This window comes from Leptodactylus fuscus, chromosome 3 (genome assembly GCF_031893055.1).
Source record: "Leptodactylus fuscus isolate aLepFus1 chromosome 3, aLepFus1.hap2, whole genome shotgun sequence".
NCBI classification, from domain to species: Eukaryota; Metazoa; Chordata; class Amphibia; order Anura; family Leptodactylidae; genus Leptodactylus; species Leptodactylus fuscus.
In genome coordinates this window covers 38,123,351-38,143,121 of record NC_134267.1, presented here as the reverse complement: position 1 = coordinate 38,143,121, position 19,771 = coordinate 38,123,351, and the positions used below count along the sequence as shown (strand labels likewise).

Genomic DNA, 19,771 nt, shown 5'->3' with positions numbered 1-19,771 from the left:
TCCTGGAAGCTGCACAGACAAGTCCTGTGAGTACCAGCCCATTGGTGTAATATGTGATTCACTTTGGCACACCTCCATTAGGCTGGGTGGGTCTTTGTACCACTGGATTTTTGTTGCAAGATATCCTTTTCTTTAGAGGTTTCACACCAGTTTTTAAGCAAACCACGTTCCTGTTCAATGCCAGCAGTGATTTCCACCACTAGTCTCTGTAGACAGGTCCTGCAGTGATGACATGGCGTACATGTATGTGACTGGTACAGGGACTTACTACACCATGCATGCCCTGCTAAGATTTCTTGGTAAGGAATAAAAGTAATAAATAATAAAAGTGTAGAGTAGGCTAGTGTAGAGTAGTGTAGTGTAGTGTAGTGTAGGCTAGCTAAAAGTGTAGAGTAGTAGTAGAGAGTAAATAATAAAAGAGTAGAGTAGGCCAAGAGAAAGTTATCGCCGCAGATGAGAAATACTCAGTCATGCAGCAGTATTACAGCATTAAGGGTATTACATAGGTCCCAGGTCATACATGACACTTTCTCATCACTCTCCTATTCTCAATAGACCTGTTCTTTCTGCATTATGCAATTAGTCCCATACTAACATGTATGGCACATGACCACTGAGGTCATGTGCCATACATGTTAGTATGGGACTAACTGCATATCACTGCTGTATCATCATCATCATCGGCTGGGATAGAACAACTGAGTATATAGGATTTATTTTATCGCGTTTCCTACTTTGGGGCAATTTTTCTCTAAATCCAGGTCACCCTGCCTCTCCCACCCCTAAAGGAATTGGGCAAGTAGAGATGTATTAGTAAGAATGGATGATATAATGCAGAAAGAACGGGTCTATTGAGAATAGGAGAGTGATGAGAAAGTGTCATGTATGACCTGGGACCTATGTAATACCCTTAATGCTGTAATACTGCTGCATGACTGAGTATTTCTCATCTGCGGCGATAACTTTCTCTTGGCCTACTCTATAGACAGTCAGCAGTATGTGTAATAACACCGGTGCCACTGAATAATGGATGCCCTCTGCGTAGCGTGGTAGTAGACAACTGTGCGAGAGACTTGTAAATTGGCGACATGTGCCGGGATTATATTCATAACCGTTTCTACGTTACGGCTTGTGAACACAAGGAATCTGCTCTGCGAGTTTTATATCGCTTCTATTCCCTAATATCGGAAGGAGTGAAGATGTTACAGGCGGCTTCTCTTCTGTCAGTGGGTGGGAATGTTCTCCTGACCTACTTCTGCAACACGCCATCCCCGGAGATATGACAGCTGATCTAAATACTAACCAGCCTATCGCTCGACCTTCTTGGCAGATGCTGGTAACCTATTGGAAGATTTGTCCTGTCGCCAAACATCTGGCGTAAGATACCGCTGATATTGCTGCAAGTCTGCCTAGACTGTTAAAGGATTGCAGTAAAAAAAACTGGACATACTGAGGCGTAATATATTCCATATCTCTACAAAGAGCTGTGACGTAGTACACTCAGCCGATCCTAACAGCATAACATAGAGCAGCAGGAGCTGAGGATATCCATATAGAACCAGTCAGTATTAACTAGCTGTTATATAATGGCGGCCATAATAATTCTATATTATAAGGACTGTGCTACAGCAGCAAATCCCATCCAACCGTGAGTCAGGACCTGACCTTACCGCATCCTTGATTCCTATGATGGATGGGCAAGGCTACGGTAGGATTTGCATCTGTACTTGGCCCATATAATACATACTTTGACCATGTGTATCTCGCTTAACTTGAATTTTATTCATTTATATTTCTCCACCTTCTGGGGTCAGGTGTCCGGTAGGAGGTTCTAATTAGAACCCGCCCACTGAACTGTGCACAAAGGTCACAAAGTTGTCATATCGGCAGTAATGGGTTAAATATCGATAAGCTAACCTAAAACCGGGCAGCTTTGTCCCCCATATTGTGAGCAGACTAGAGATGCTCCCTTTGGCACAATTCAACCCCCCCAACCCGCTCCCTTTACACATCTACTATAGAAGACAGTCCTGTTATCCCTTATACCAGGGGTAGGGAACGTACGGCTCTCCATCTGGTGCAAAACTACAACTCCCAGCATGCATACTTGCTCTGCTGCTCTTGGAACTCCCATGGAAGAGAAAGGAGCATGCTGGGAGTTGTAGTTTCACAGCAGCTGGAGAGCCAAAGGTTCCCTACCCCTGCCTTATACACATTGCAAGATTTTGTTTCCGCAGGGATTTCACCCAGTGTACAGTGCGCCCTCTACTGGCCAGGACCTGCATTACAGCAACCTGATCCCTGCGCCGCATGTGTGCTGAGTGGATGAGAGCGTCTGACATGGCTCCTTCCGCTATACTTTACTTGTGAATAAGGCAGAGGTGCACGGCTTGTTTCAGTGACAGGACATCAGCCTGGTAACAAGCCGTGCACCTGCGTGTCCATCACGAGACCATGGACTGATTTTATCCTCTGGAAGGTAACAATGGATGACTTCAAGCAGAGATCTAGACAACCATGAGGGAGTGACATGGAAAGTATATTGGAGACTTGTATAACTTTTTATTATACAAACAATAACATATATTTGCCAAATCTGGACAAGCCCTTTAAGTCACTAATCAATTTGATGACAGAAAAGAACAACCTGAGCACCTGTTCACGTAACCATTATATATCTAAATTAAGATGAAAATAAAGGGCTATGTATGAGGTGTGACGTGGAGGTTGGCATGGCTCCAGACAGTCCATTGATCCGTGCCCAGCTCTGAACTTGTGTGGTCAGCTGGCATCCTCCTATTCACATGCCACTGGAAACATTACAGCTTCTCTCTAGGTATGGATGCCCCGTGAGGTGGATTCTGCTGTTGGACATCCATTTCCTCACTCCACTATACCTGCCCTAACGTCCTCTATATATGACCCTGTCGCAGTTTTTGGCGCACACAGAGTATTGCTTTGGGTGCTTGTAAATGAATTATTTTGAGTTGAGTGGCGTCTGTCGCTGTTAGGATGCCGGAAATGCCACATGTACGCCCGAGTGAAGGTTGGATTGTGCAACTCGTGCAGAGTCCTGGACTTTGAAAGCCGCTGTCGCACAAGACCTTGTGCAAGTAATTGTGAATTCTTCATTGTTATCTGGGATCCCCTTGGAAACTCGAGCATGTGACCGCCAGCTTGGGATTTAACAGTCTCCGCTATTGTCTAGTATATGTGAGCTTAGTGACGGCTTTACAAGCTCTTATGGATGAACTTTCTGTAAGTTTGTCACTTTGGCATTTATGAGGCTCTGCCTGTGAGATTTGTCACTGCCTGTGTGACTGTGCACGTGGCTACGCGGGTTGTATGGCACCTATAGAAATGTATGGATATATACAGTACAATAAATTCTCATTTCCATTGCATATGTTACAGAAGTGTTTGCACTGCTTCTAGGAGAGAGCCTATGGATCATGCATAGGGCCTGAATGTGAGATACAGTATCGAGGAATTACCATGGGCATGATTGACCGATGCCACCTCACCCTACACTTACGAAAAACAAAACCACCTTTTGGCAAAGTGAGTGTCTTGTAACTTATCAATATTAGCGGTGGTTTTACAGTATTTAGCTTTATAGCAATCTTATGGACATAGCCAATAGTTTGGAGCAGACTTTGAGGTCTATAGGAGTATTTTCTAGGCCTTCTCTGTACTGGTAGAGGGAGTAGATAAACGGTGACCTCATCTGTTTGTGTATGTAATGATGGGTCAGTAGTGTTATCTTCTCTTGTATTCCTGTTTGGGATGTGAATTAGGGGACTGCGGCAAAGAAAAAACCCTATACCGCTATAGAATTGGCAGTTAAAAAGTGTGTTTTTTTTTGTTTTTTTTTATTAAAAACCCACTTGGTTTCTGGAATAGTAATTTTCTGATGACCCATTCCCTTTTAACTTAAAGGTGTGTTCCTACTAATATAACGGAATGTAAATTTGTAGACTATTAAACTTTTTTGCCAATATAAATAGAATTTTGCAGTTATGAAGATGTTCTCTAAACCTCTTGGTGGTTCAGCTTGCTGTCATCTTCCTTGGTAGGCGTCCCCATGCCGTTAATTTTGGCGCACTATCTCTCACCGATATCTCCAGCACCAGGCTGCATACCGGGAAAGCTGACAGTGCACAGAATTCAATAATCTATAATACCACACATCAGATGTACGGTAATATATACTACTAGAAAACTATGAGGATGTGAAAGGTCCTCTTTAAAGAACCGAAGAAGCTCTTTAATTTGTGGCCTTGTAGAAAACTCCTTCATCTTTACTTAAAGGGATTCTACCCTTTTAAAATAATTTTTTTTTTTTTTTTTTCTTCTCTCGTTGACACGTAGGAATAGCCTTAAGAAAGGCTATTCTTCTCCTACCTTTAGATGTCTTCTCCGCACCGCCGTTCGGTAGAAATCCCGGTTTTCGTCGGTATGCAAATGAGTTCTCTCGCAGCACCGGGGGCGTCCCCAATGCTGCGAAGAGAACTCTCCAGCGCCACCTCCATCTTCTTCAGAAACGGCCTCTTCTTGCGTCTTCTTCCAGTGCAGGCGGTCAAACTTCTAGGCCTCGGGCAGAGCCAACTGCATTTTCTTGTGGCCTGTGGGCATGTGCAGTCGGCTCTGCCCTAGGCCTAGAAGTTTAACCGCCAGCGCCGGAAGAAGATGCGGAGAGAGGCTGTTCCTGAAGAAGATGGGGGCGTCGCTGAAGATTTCTCTTGCAGCATTGGGCCCGCCCCCAGTGCTGCGAGAGAACTCATTTGCATACTGATGAAAACAGGATACCGAACGGTGGCGCGGTAGGAGATGAATAGCCTTTCTGAAGGCTAGTCCTACGTGTCAACGAGAAAAAAATTTGATTTTATGGTAGAATCCCTTTAAAGTGGACCTTTCATGCCTTCTAAGATAGCGCATGTTATATACCATTGCACTAAATTTTAGCGCATTTCAATTTTACCAATACCTGCCTCAGTTTCAGAGATATTGGTGCAGTTTGGTTTGGCTTCTGGTATCCCTGCACTGTCAGAGGGGCCGGCCTTGCAGCTCAGTGCCATTGGTGGGGGGGGGGGGTCCCCTGGACTGTGCACTTTAATAGTCTTGTGCTGCCCAGCGATGAGACTGACTCTGGCATTGGGGCACATTAATGAGAATAGTGAGTTCATGGTCAGCTTTGCATCTGTATGCAACATCTTAGAGAATATCTTATGCCGTATCCAATATCTTAGGCCTAAAAGGTCTTTTTTAAATTCCTTAAATCTAATTTCTTCAGCAGGCTTTTCTGGCGATACAGCCCGTGGCAGATAAGACAAGTATAAAGGACTAGCGTTGCCGCTTGCTCGCATTTCCAGCCATTGAGGTAATTATTGCTCAGTGGAAATATTGCATAGCTATAGCGTGCCGGCCACTGACAGAAATAGGGCAAAGCAGAAAGAGAGCTGTGTGTTGTTCCATTGTGTTCAGTCAGCCAATTCATACTGCTATTACATTCAATGGGGAATATCTACTGTACATATCCCATGTATAATACAGGCATATGCCCCCTTCAGAGTCCTCACCACCAGTCTATACACTCCACAGGGAGATTAGACAGCTACCTGAATAATAATATTTCTAAAGCACCATTAATTCCACAGTGCTGTACATTATTATATTCATTCCACGGTACTTTACATTTGAGGGTTTACGTACAGTACATAAAATATACCAATCCAATCCTAGCAGTGACCAACGTGGCACAGTGTGATAGAGGGCCCTGCCCGCGAGGGCTTACAATCTATATTAGATCACCTGGAACGGAGAGAATCCCATACTTCATATGGCTCACTGAAAACTATTAATGATAAAATCTCAAGAATATTATAAGGCAGGGATGGATCCTAACTTGTTAGATGTGGAGAAACATATGATGTGAGTTACATATTCCACCATGCTCTGTCCATTTTTCTCAAAAGCGACGTGGGGTTTTTGGTGCAAAACTGGTGGGTGCCAAAATGTACCCACCTATGCTGCAAAACTGCAGTACTTGGGGAATCCATCTGTCAGACTCTGTGACTCTGGTCTGAATTTCTTAAACTGTGGCTCTGTAGCACTTATATGGATAGATAGTACACTGCTATATAAGGTTGGTTCACCGTGCTTTGCTATGTACATGAGACCATAAAGGGGTTGTTCAGACTAAAAAAAAACAAAAAACAAAACGTAATTAGGCTGGTGGAGGTAAAAAAGAAACAAACACAAAAAAAACCCATTCTCTCCTGTCCCTGATGGTCCGGTGTGCTCCCAGCACGGGTTGGTCCTGCTGCTCAGCTGTCTTCTTTTGCTGGAGTCCTCACCAGCTGGGACGTCCTGTGTCCTTCTCTGATGTCACTGATTGGCCTCAGTGGTCACGTGTGCTACGTGTTTTTTGGGGTTTTTTTTGCTAACGCCTTCTCTCTAACCTAATTTAGAAAAAACAAACCCTGGACAACCCCTTTAAGCTGGTCTTAGACATGACATTTATTGTCCCATTACTAAGAAGCACTACTCATGTTTGTAACCTATTACATAGAAAATTCAGGTATCCTGTTACAGAGCAGAAGGAGCTGAGCATTTTGATGTATAGGGTGGTAGGAAATGATTTAATGTAGCTTGTTGTTCATTTAAAGGAGTATTCTCCTCTCCGGGGTCATATTCAGACTTGTAGTGGAAGCTAACGGAAATGTTTTACCCAATACATCGCTTTATCTGTCTTGCCAAGTTTGCCAAATGCAGCTAAATATTTCTACTTGTTGCCTTGGTGACAGACCACCTCTGCTATGTAGCCGTAGTGGTCAGGCTGCTGATTTGGTCCCAGTTCCTGGCCATCTCTTTCTCTCTGCATATTTCTTTCAGTTGCTGAGTCCTGATAAGAGCCAGAACAGTTTCTGATCAGTGCCTGTTATCTCTGGATGTAAATCCAGATGTAATTATAATTTAGAAATGCTCTTCTGACCTGAGCTAAAAACCTGGAAGTGGAAGAGAGAGGAGACAGGAGTGCAGGTGAAATCCTGAGATGGGAAAACTCCCTTTTTAAATCTGTTTATTCTGAGCTTAAAAGGAGTTTGACTGCATCAAAAAAATATTAAAGGGATTCTACCACTAAATAGCTATTTTTTTCTGCTTTAGACGTCAGAATAGCCTTTAGAAAGGCTATTCGTCTCTTACCTTTAGACGTGGTCTCCGCAGCACCGTTCCCCGATTTTTTTTTTTTTTTTTTACCGGTATGCTAATGAGTTCTCTCACAGCATTGGGGGCAGACCCCAGCGCTCAAACGGCGATGGGGGCGTCCCCACTGCTGCCCGAGAAGTCTCTCCAGCGACGCCTCCTTCTTCAGCTGCATCATCCCCTTCTCTGTCATCTTCCTTCTGCGTCAGCTCCGACGCCTGCACAGTCGGCTCTGCCAGCGAGACACTAGTAGAGCCGACTACGCATGCCGGCCGGCGGCCATATTTTCAAGGCCGCAATTGTGCACACGTGCAGCACGCTGCTCGAAGTCTTTACCAAACAGAGGGTACTGCGAATGCTCCGTAAGGTCTATACAGACCTCCGATGCGCGAGTGAAGTCATCCAGGTTTCGGAGTGTACTGACCTTACTGAGCATGCGCAGTACGCTCTGTTCGGCGAAGACTTCAAGGATCGTGCGTGCAATTGCGGCCTCAAAAATATGGCCGCCGGCCGGCATGCGCAGTCGACTCCACTAGTGTCTCGCTGGCAGAGCTGACTGCGCAGGCGTCGGAGCTAATGCAGAAGGAAGACTACAGAGAAGGGGAGGATGCAGCTGAAGAAGGAGACGTCGCTTGAGAGACTTCCCGAGCACCAGTGGGGACGCCGTTTGAGCGCTGGGGCCCGCCTCCATTGCTGCGAGAGAACTCATTAGCATACCGGTGAAAACCGGGATTTCTAAGGAACGGCGGCACGGAGACCACGGCTAAAGAAAGGTAAGAGATGAATAGTCTTTCTAAAGGCTATTCCGACGTCTAAAGCAGAAAAAATAGCTATTTAGTGGCAGAATCCCTTTAAGCCAGCCCCGGTACTTTAAAGTTCTCCAACATTTCCTCGACTCAACTAAAATCTTTCAGTGGAGTGGCGCCTATTGAAGAATGTGACGAGTTGGCGGTGGTAGAAGGTCCTCTTTTTGAGAAAAAAAAAAAAGTATGTTTAGCAACTTTTATTGCATTATTTGACAGCGTGGAATCAAAAGGAACATGTTTGTATATTGTGCTAGTAGTGCACTTTGTGTGCAGTGTTGAGTATTATCGTGACTTTGAAGCTTTTATTGTTTTATGACGGTCTTCTATGAGATTAGTATTTCATAAAGACTTCTCGTGCTTAACCCTTAGCGTACCTGTACTATACAGACCGAACCGCTAGTGTTATTTCTCATCACTACGTGGAGCCTTGACCCGTTTTCAGGCGGGCAGCGCTCCATAAGACGTGTATTATGAATGCCTTCTTCCAGATGATCGGAGTCCCCCGCTGGATACTGCCGCTTTTGTTTTCCCGAGTCCTCATTAAATGCCGCTGCTCACTTAATTATCAATCCACTTATATTGTACACGGCATCCCGTGAATTACATTACGCCCCGAGATTTATTTTTTTTCCCTTTAATCCTTCTATCCGCATTAATCCTCTTGATTGTAATGCCTTGTGAGCCTTTTGTTCTTGCTCTTAACATCCAATTTCGCATACATCCCTGTAAACCATCCCTACATCGCCTCGTCCCGTTTTACGTAGCGGTGAAATGTTACACATGAAGTATGTTGAGAGATCATGTATTGACTTATTGATCACTTTTTTTCCATGCAGAGAGCTGACGTTCAGTATAGGCCTCATTTTGCACTTCTATGGAGTGCTATGGTTAATGTGTGGTTTGTAGTTCTCCTGCGGACCTTAAGGGTAAGCCAAAAAGTCATGGCCATTATGTGGTCTGAAACATGTCCTGTAAGTCGCAGCTGTTTTCTAGTAGATTGTTACGTATTGTTAATGGTTACATGGGATTGTCTGGATTTATCCTAAAACTTATCATATATGACATCAAGGCCAGTTTTAAATCATCCTGTTATGGCTCCATTCAGAAGCCGTATATTTAGTGCCAAGGACTGGATCCCTCCCTTCCTGTGAAATCATAGTCGCGTGTCCTACATAATGCTTTAGGAAAGGGCTTTCCTGATCTTGCATGAAACGATCCCATCCTGTCCTTGACTACTTGGAGAGAAATGTGCATTCATTGTAGGGGCCTTAAATTCTGTGCCCATGAACTGGCTTGTATCCCTTCACAACAAAACTGGGGTCTTCTATCAAATTGGGCCGTTCTCTGTGTAGTGACCAGACCAGGTACTGCAAATTGTCATTGCAATGGGACCAAAGCTGCAGTGACTCAGTTCTGCCACTACACAGAGAACAGCGCTGTCTGCTTCCTGCTCCATTCTCTGAATATCAGCTGCTGAGAACTGGTAATCGGTGAGGATGGCAGATATCAGATCTGTGGGATCAGACATTAGTGATCTCTCTTTAGGATATGTCAGCAATATTGTTAGCCTGGAAACCCAATGAACACCTCACATATCTGTGTGAATTTGGGGTGATTTTATCCGAATAGTGCGCTTGTTCTTATCCTGAGGATAGGGAGCTCCATAACTTGAATTTGTACCTATATCCAAGATGGCCTAGCAGAAGCCACCATGTACCTCTAGTCAATGGGGCCTACTGGTGTCTGTGTGCACCTGCTGAAACAGCGGTCCGACTCTGTCATTCAGGTTCTCCAGCGGACCTAAATGACTGAGAGCACAACACTAGTGTGGGTTGTTTTTTTTGTTTTGTTTTTTTTGTTTTGTGCTTTTTATATTTCCCATTCTTGACATTGCTTTAAAAAAATAAATAAATAGAAAAAAGCGGCACAATCTGCAACAAAAATTCAGTCGTCCAGGGGGCAACGCGGTGGCTCAGTGGTTAGCATTGCAGCGCTGGAGTCCTGGGTTTGAATCCCACTCAGAACAACATCTGCGAGGAGTTTGTATATTCTCCCCGTGTTTGTGTGGATTTTCTCCCTTTCTACAAAGACATACTGATAGGGAGAAATGTACATTGTGATGCCTATCTGGGGCTCACAATCTACGTTTAAAAAAATAAATAAAATTGTCGTCCAGTGTCGTGTAATAAATGCCGCCCCCCCCCACCCCCCCGTGTATCTTCAGTGCTAATTTGGCATTAAATGTGAGACCATATTAATCTGTACACTTGCGTTGTGATATTTCAGATGTTCTATTCTGGTCCCTCCTAATAAGTGCTTATTAACCCCTCCCTATTACTTTCAGAGAAACCTGAATTTTTATCTTGCATCGATCAATAAACTGCAGAGATTTTGCTGACTATGACCCAGATTTTGCTGAAAGACTTGTTCAATACTTCCTAAATGGTGAAGAATATCTCTATCAGGCAGAAATAATAATGTGCAGCGTCTTTAGGTCCCTTCCCAGCAACCGAGCCCTGTATTGTCTTTATAATACCACAGGGAGAGTTCTGCTCTGGAGACTGCTCATGTGAATGCAGCTCTGGACTATAATAGGCCATATTTAATATATCCTATATAAACCGTAATCCATAATACAGTCTTAGACCTCAGTGGGTCCTTTGTGGGTCCATCGGATCAGAATTATTTGGAAGCGCCTATAGACAGTAAAAAGGCGGAATACACTCGGATGACATGGAGTCTGCTGCGCTCGGTCATGTGCATGGGTTATTGCTCACATATCTATGAGATTTATTCAATGATAATGACAGTCATTTGTAATGCACTTTTCTCACGGAGACTCAAAGGGCAGGGAGCTTTGTGGGGTTAGTGGCTGCCATACAGGCACAAAATGGTCAGCTGTGCGGGGAAACTGGAGTACCTGCAGGAAACCTGCGCAAACATACAAACTTCATGCAGATGTGGCCCTTGGTGGGATTCCAACCCAGGACTCCAGCGCTGCAAGGCTCCAGTACTAACCACTGTGTGAAAAGGTAGACCTATGCTTCACGACAGGTCAGCGAGGATGGAAGTTGTAGCTTTACAACAGTTGGTGCACCGATAGTTGCGGCCCTTTGCTTTGAGGTGTAAATGCCAATTATTGGTGCACCTTTGGACAACTTATCAGTCATTTTTGAGCTGTCTGTCGGGTTGTCTCCTGGACATCTGACACCGTATTGGTTCCTTTTCTCGAAATTGTGAAATGCGTCGTTTATGAGTTATTACATTTGGAGTTTATCTGGCCACCTTATCGTGCATGTTGCAAGGCTCACTGTGAACTTTTACCTATGCATTATTCCAGTCTAGTTTTACAATTCAAAGCATGTGGGTTTGTGCTTCATACCAGACATATGGGATAAACAATGGCTATTTTCTGTGAGTGACTCCCCTGGATATGTCTCCTCTTCAATGGGAAGTGCATGCTCGGAGTGCCTGTATCTTGGCTGTATATACGGAGCGATGAGAGGTGAGGGTAAGTTGTATGTGCGCTACTTTATCGTGTGGAGTTCACTGATCAGTCTGTAGGGTGAGTGGGGGGGTAAGTGCAATGTTATTTAAAGGAGTTGTATGGCATACTCCTGCCAAATCTAACATCAGCCTAGAAGGGTTGCAAATGCACGCTGTCTGGGGCAATTGGAAAAGAAATAGGTTGATATTCACATTTTGCAAACACGTGCAGCATGGACAAGGTGTAAACTGTTGTCCATTGGTCTGCTACTGTATTCTTTTTTGGACTTTACCTCTGCAATACTACCAGTTCAGACTTGTGAAGATGTAAAACCTTTGCATGGTGTTTTCTCTTTGGCAGGGGGTAGGTGTAGGAGGTTGTGGAGGCTTTAGTGAGACAGTCCTTTTGTATGTTCCTGCAGGTTCTGCATGTAACCCCCAAAAATATATTGATGGGTCAGTTGTCATCCTATAAATTTTCCTTAGTTTCTGTGTGTCAAACAGTAGCCTCACCACTACTAAGCAAAGCAACTGACCCCCCCCCCCCCCCCAATATGTTTTTTTTGTTTTTATTTCCTTCTTGGATTGTGAACTACTTTCCTGTCCCTGCAGAGATCTGGCGGCAAGCACACGGACCCTATTATAATCTATGGGGATCCATGTGCTTTTACTTTGCAGTTGCGTTTGGTATTCCGTTTGGGAGAGGGTCCCCACGCAGACTCCCCCAGACGGAATACAAACTCAGATGTGAATGAGGCTTAAGTCATCCCTAGCGCTACATCGACACACATTTCGCTGTCACAGGGCTTTGTAACAATATGGACCACATACATTATATACGTCTTTTTCTGTGGAATATACTGGTGCATAAAAAATACATCCCCTCCCCTCCCTAGGAGGAATAACCGCACATATGGTTTCATAAATACACAGATGTGTCAGGAGAGGTTGATGTGAACTTAGAGCCTCATATGATATAATACTTCATTGTATGCAGCTCTAGCTATCATTCGGGCACTCTGCTGGTGGTAAATGATGGTATAATTGGGTTAGCCGCACCGCCCCTATATACGAGCAGGGAAATGAGCGCTATTTTTGCTCTGTTCTGTGGCTCTGTCCTAATCACATTGACTGTTTGCATATTGTCGAGGCTGCAGATCCCAGCGGAATCCAAAGTCTTAAGCAGAACTCGCTGCTATTTCTGGCTGCTCTCTAAAGGATAGAAGTAGGACTGTGAAAGTGCTGCCGCTACTGCTTAGGAGTAGACACGGCTGATCTGTCTTCAGAAGCTTATATGTTGTAAAGAATTCCTCCATTTGTGTACAGTGTTAATAACCTCATGTAAAAGGGAGATCATTGTGACAACCCAGGAGGCGCCCGCTAAACTATTACATTGTAGCCCTCACATTCCTCTCCATAGACTGGGCCCCAAACGAAATCTCTTCACCTCTACAGCTGCAAGAGGAGATAAATCTGTCACCGGTCACAATGGTCTATGAGAACGTCCTGTATAGATAGTCAGGGCACCCGTCACCTATCCTCAATACCCATTATCCCTAAGAAATAACCATTGTTGAGCACCTTTTCTGAGAAATATTGCCGTACCTGTTATTCCTTCTAGAAACTTAGAATTATAGATTTTACAAAATTGTTCTTTGTGTTTTTTGTTTTTGTTTTTTTTTAAAATAGTATTTTCAGTCAGGAGTGGTAAGGGTATGTTCACACTTTTCCCGCTAGCGGCCTCCATAGACCACCATTGTGAGGGGGCGGATTATGACGTGGATTACGTGCCATAATTTGTGCCCGTGTGAGCGGGCCCTAAAAGATTCCCCCCCCCCCCCCCCCTTAGCTGAAAAATGAAATGTTATGGGTCTGTTCACACAGAGGTGCTTGGCAGCGGATTTTGACTAGGAATCCACCTCCAAATCCGCTGCCAAAAACTGCTTCCATTGACTTTAATGGACTAGTTCACACGAGGCAAGAGGGGGCGGATTTTGACGCCGAATCCACCTCCAAAATCTGCCCCCTCACAATAGAGGTCTATGCAGACTGCTAGCAATCCTTTTGGCTCTAGCAGTTTGTTCCCGCTCACGCAAAAATGAAGCAAGCTGTACTTTCTTCAGGCAGATTCCGCGGATGATTCAGCCGCGGCGTCCGCCTCGCGACACCTACCTCCAGACTAGGCCCGTTCATTTGGGCCTAATTCGGAGCAGAAAGCCGTGACGGAATGTGTTCACGCAGAACCCCACGTGAACTAGGCCAATGGGAGCCGTTCGCTTCTTTTTTCCGCTAGCTAGTAGTGGCAAAAAAAGAATTGAGATGACCCTTCTTGCCGTGGATTCTGCAGCTGACTCAGCTGCTGACTCTTGACGCAATGCCGATTCTGCACGAGGCAATGAGGCGGATTTTGACAGCGGATTTCGCCTCAAAATCTGCCTCCATACAATGGTGGTCTTAGGAGACCACTAGCGTTCTTTTTTCCGCTATCGGCATGTTGCCGCTAGTGGGGGGAAAAAAAAAAGAAGCGAGCTGCCCTTTCTTCCGGCGGATTCCGAGTCGTGGCTTCCGCCTGGTGGCAGCAACCTCCTAGTCGGACCCATTCATTTTAGCTGACTCCAGAGGGGGAGGCCGCCACCGCGGCGGTCGTGGCAGGCGGGTTTTGACCCAAGAAAGACACGGCTCCCCGCGTCACTCTCAGTGCCAAAATCCGCCCCCATGTGAACGAGCCCTTAAAGGAACACTTTAAGACGACTGATACTACATTGCCTAGGGGGCAAGTCTATGCATCTGTGTTTTGTGTTCTTATAACTGGAGTCAAAGTGCTGCCTTAGGTACAACATTACATTGTTTGTTCCTGTAGAGGACTTCTTACCAGCTCTGGCTCTTTGTACCCTTCAGCAGGTGCCGCTACATTAAATCGACCGCAGTTGTTTTTTTTTATTCTCTAGTCGGTACAATTCCCGAACATTCATATTTTTGTTTCAGCAAAATGATGCAGTCTGTTGTCAAGTAGGCGGTCCTTAGATTTCTGCTTCACCCTAGGATTGACCACTTAACAACAGAGAGCTTAATTTGCATATTGGGTGCTGAAACTAAGAGCACCACTTTCTCAGGAATGGCGGGGGCTAGAGAGAAAATTCCAGCTGTGCCAGAATCAGTGGAGTGTTGCTTCTTCAAGGATGCAAAGTTTTTTTTTTTTTGGGGGGGGGGTAAAAAGTCCTTTTTTTTTTTTTTTTTTTTTTTTTTTTTTTAAAGGGGTCACCCACCTTTTTATAACATTATATTTAAAAACACAATCCCCACTGGCACTGCTCTTGCTTTGTAACGCCCCACTATTTATATACATATATATATATATATATATATATATATATATATATATCGCCGTACATACATTAATGTCTATGAATGTATCCAGTGCGTCTATATGTAGGTGCTGAGCTCAATCTTTGGGCCCGCACTCGTATATTAATATTATAAAGTGTGATGTTTGGCGCTCGGTGGAGCCTTGACGCATTCAGGGCACATTACTTAATCCTGGCTCTTCTTTCTAGCTAGCATTTCCAGGCTATTTCTGAAGCCTGAGGCTGGACATCTAGTGTTTCCAGGGTCACACAGAGAGTTGGCCGCGGCTCAGGAGTCGGTTTACATGACATGCCTCGCTCTGCTAACTTTCTTGTCCGGGTGCTGTTCTAATAATACACCTATATAAACATCTGGCGGCTTTGTCTACCGCGCCGACTGTGATGAGCAAGTTTAGGCCGAGTTCACTCCAGTGCTTGAAGTCCGTTTGGGGATTCCATTCCCCTTTCCGAGAGCGAGTAGGTCCTGCAAGCTGCACTCTTCTCTTCGGTGAGCGAATTGTATTCGACACTCTAGTTTCGAATACCTCACTCCATAGGAATGAATGGAAGTGGCTGGCGCTTAACCCCTTGGTGTTCGGCCACTTCCTTTCCTTCGTATGGGAGCGAGGTATTCGAAACTAAAGTTTTGAATATTATTTGCTCATCTCAAATAAAGAGGACTTCCTAATGGCTGGTTGTGTGATGGTCCGTCACTAAACCCTGATGTGCTCTGATACGTTGCTTTCTGTGTGAATGTCAATGCATTATGATGTCACGTGACCCACTGAGGCCCATTCGCAGGTCTCAGCAGGTCACGTGGAATATGATACATAGACGCAAGGAGTCCCGGACAGATGAGTGGAAACTTATCACGGTTTTTACCACAAAACTTTTCGCAGTCCACAGAGCTTTCCTCTGTGGACTCTCTGCTTCAGTTATTCGTATACGGAAAATGCCAGCGTTTCTGTAAGTATAATTGACATGCAACCATTTGCAAAATCGCAGGCTTTGAAATTGCGCCATGTCCGCTGCGGGTATTTTACCTGCAAAGTGGATGGGTTTATGGCTAATCCCATTCACACACTGCAGCAATGTGAAATGCTGTGGTTTATGCTACGTCAGGTTCCCGCCTAAAGTGCTTTTTTGTTTTTTTTTTTAATCACAGTTCCTGGGCCTCGACTCATTAGGCTAAGTTCACACATGAGTTACGTGTGGTGTAATTTGGTCCGGAAAAAAAAACTCTTCCTAATTAGGAAACCACTTCAGAAAACGCCAGGTGGTTTTCCCCTCCTCTGAAAGTGAATGGACCATAAAAAAAAGTGTTGCAGTTTTTGCAAAAAAAAAAAAAAAGTACCAAAAAACCGCGATGTGGTTTCCGCCTCCCATTCACTTCTATTGCCTTCCTGAGGCGGAATCCGCCTCAAGAAAGGTCATGTCGCTTCTTTTTTCCGCTAGCGACAACAAGAACGCTAGCGGTCTCCATAGACCACCATTGTGAGGGGGCGGATTATGGCGTGGATTCCGCGCCATAATCCGCCTCCTCTGTGCCCATGTGAACGAGCCCTAATGCTTTAGAGTCTGATGAGACCCCAAAGTATAATGGCAGTTTCGGTTCAGTCGTGTCTGGTGTGGGCGAATCTTGAGAAGTTCACTCAACTCCAACTCGTACTCTGAAAGGGGCTTGGTTTAAAAGGGACATGGTCTAAGTAATCTCCATCAATTGTAATTGAGGCAAAATGCCTAGCTAATTGCAATTTTAATTTAACTCCTAATCGCCCAGCTCTACTGACTACCTTGTTGCTGTGCTGACAAATGTCAAATATTACCTGCCATTATTTTTTATGTATGGGGAGCAGTGCACTATTATTATTATTATTATTATTATTATTATTATTATTATTATTATTATTTTATTTATTATCATTATTATTATCATCATCATAAAATATAATAAAATATAAAAAAAATTAAGTTAGTGTCAACATATTCCGCAGCACTGCCCAATTTGTAGGGTTCAAGTACAGACAGGATAAATTGCAAAGAAATAGTCAATTTACACAATGGGACTGAGGGCCCTGCTCTCAAGAGCTTACAATCTATGAGGTAGAGGTTAACGCAAGAGGTAGCTGGGGTGGTATCGGAGGTAGCAGTGCTTATACAATGGTCAGATAATTTTTTTTGTTTTTCTCCCTATCAGTGTGACTTTGTAGTGTGGGAGGAAACTCCTACAAACTCCTTGTAAATGTTGTCCTTGGCAGGATTTGAACCCAGGACTCCAGCACAGCAAGGCTGTAGTGCTGCCCGACAGTTTTATAATAGAGGTTACTGTCATTACACAGATGTAAAACTGTATGGGGGGGCCACACGGTGGTTCAGTGGTTAGCACTGCAGCCTTGCAGCACTGGAGTCCTGGTGTTCAAATCCCGCCAATGGCAAAAAACCATCTGCAAGGAGTTTGTCCTCTCCATGTTTGCATGGATCCCATATTCCAAAAAAGACATACTGATAGAGAAAAAAAAATGTACATTGTGAGCTCTATGTGGGGCTCACAATCTACATTTAAAAAAAACAAAACCATATATAAAACTGTACGAGCCGTCGCCAATCGTGTCCTTTCATGTGCAGATGGTGCCTGGACATATAAAGTTAGTCTGAAACTGCACCATATTGTGTGGGGTAATGGGGGAGCGGGGTCAGAGGAGGGTTCGTCTTAGAGATCCTAACTACAGAAGGGTTTACATTAGGAATTGTGATAGGTCTGTCTGAAAAGATGTGTCTGTAGTTTGTGCTACCACATTACTTGTAGTCACACGGCAGGAGGCAATAACTTTTCTTGCTCTTTTTTTTCCAGATGAAGATCATGTTGAAGACATCCAGCTTAATTCTGAGAGCGACGCTGAGGTGATGGACAAACCTTGCCCGATCCAGATCGTCCTGGCCCATAAAGACAACCATAGCTTTGAGCTAGATGAAAAAGCCCTGGAGAGTATTTTGATGCAGGATCACATACGGGATCTGAATGTTGTCGTGGTGTCTGTAGCTGGCGCTTTTCGCAAAGGGAAATCTTTCTTACTTGATTTTATGATCCGGTTTATGTACAGTCAGGTAGAAATGACTTTTATTTATTATTAATCATTTTTGGAAGGTTTCATATGATATACAAAATAAGCATTACTTGTTAAATTCGCTGTAGCTCATGTGCCTGCCACAAAGACTTCATGTAAATGATTCACTTGACTTCTACCGCCACTCACTGGTCTCAGTAGTAAAATCGTACTGTAGATGCGGGTGACACTTGAGGCCATTGTGTGCGGTTTTTTTGTGAACATGGACAGCTTTATAACAGGACTATTGGGACACTAAAACCCCCAGTCCGAAAGAACCTGTAGGTGGTTTTGTGTCCCAAAATTGACCTAACTGGTTCCCTTTAATGATTATGGTTATCGTGATCTTATTATAAGGTTTATTGCTGTATCACATCTATTGGTTGAGAGGAATTAAATTGACTACAAACTCCATGGCAAACTTCATTCTTATGAGGGAGTTAAAGGAGGACTCTCCAGTCCAAAGTAAAAAAAATTTACCTCACACATATACAGTAAACCTACTTGATGCTATCTAGAGATGAGCGAGTACTGTTTGGATCAGCCGATCCGAACAGCACGCTCCATAGAAATGAATGGATGCACCTGGTACTTCCGCTTTGACGGCAGCCGGCCGCTTAACCCCCCCGCGTGCCGGCTATATCCATTCATTTCTATGCGAGCGTGCTGTTTGGATCGGCTGATCCGAACAGTACTCGCTCATCTGTAATTACTATCCTTTTGAATGCTGCTGCCGCCATTTGTCAGTATTTTTTTTTAAACGGGGGGGGGGGTAGTTTAATATAACATTTACTGTGCCTGAATAGCCTTTTTAAAGGCTATAAGGCTATTCACGCATATGTGGGGCTCTAGCAGCATGATTTTGCTGATAGAGCCCCTTTCATGGTTTTTGCTCTTCTGTGACCTGGGGATGTAGTTCGCTTTACGTTACCCAGTTCATGGACTGATCTGACCACTTGCCACAAATCACTATAGCTTTTTGCAGTTCACTAAACTTCCCAAGTCTCTTGTGATATCCATTTAATGTTTTACCTTTTTTATTAAAAATAAAAAATTGAGAGTTGTTCTCTTTATGTACAGACCTGCATTTATGTGCAATTTCCTCCACTCGACTACTACAATACAGAATATAAACCTAAATTCTTGCCTAGAACTGTTACAGATGACTTGTTCTTCCTTATTTTTAGAGCAGCACAACTTGGATTGGTGGAGCTCATGAGCCATTGACTGGTTTCACATGGCGGGGAGGAAGTGAGCGGGAGACCACGGGTATCCAGATTTGGAGTGAAGTTTTTGTTGTTGACAAACCTGATGGAACAAAGGTAGCTGTACAAGCCTTGCTTCTTCAACATATTAGTAATCACTTGGGTTGTCTTTCTTTCACTACCATGTGCTTTGTATGACTGGCTTAGTCTATGTACCAATTTCCTTTACAAGCATGTAATCAGAACTCCACTTGGCGGCTGCACAGTCACATTAAGTGCACATAGCTTAAATATCTGAGCAGGATCGCTGACATGAAGGCTTCTTGTTGTGCTGCCACAAAGTGGAGGGACACCAGAACGATCTCAGAATTATTCTTTCATTATAGATAAACTAGCCTCTGCCCGTGACTTCGTCTGCGGGTTGTTGGCTTTGATGACCTACCTATATTCAACAAATTGCTGAAAAAGAACCAAAATAATTTATAACAAATGAACGTGCCCAAAATTAATACAAAAAGGAAAAAGATAGGTGAGTATCTATCAAGGGACGCTTAAAAATAAATCTTTATTGGATAATTAAAGATAAAATCGTGTAAACACCAAAACACAGACTATGATAG

The 19,771-nt window shown here is 44.0% G+C and overlaps 1 protein-coding gene across 2 annotated transcripts in view; it reads left to right on the top strand.

Annotated features, from left to right (window-relative positions):
* Nucleotides 1–19,771, top strand: part of ATL2 (atlastin GTPase 2) — a 55,539-nt gene that overhangs the window by 11,630 nt on the left and 24,138 nt on the right. For both annotated transcript variants that reach the window (XM_075267424.1, XM_075267423.1), the window contains exons 2-3: nucleotides 17,694–17,947; nucleotides 19,134–19,268. In XM_075267424.1, the coding sequence (XP_075123525.1) occupies nucleotides 17,694–17,947; nucleotides 19,134–19,268 (389 nt within the window). The remainder of the gene's footprint in view (nucleotides 1–17,693; nucleotides 17,948–19,133; nucleotides 19,269–19,771) is intronic.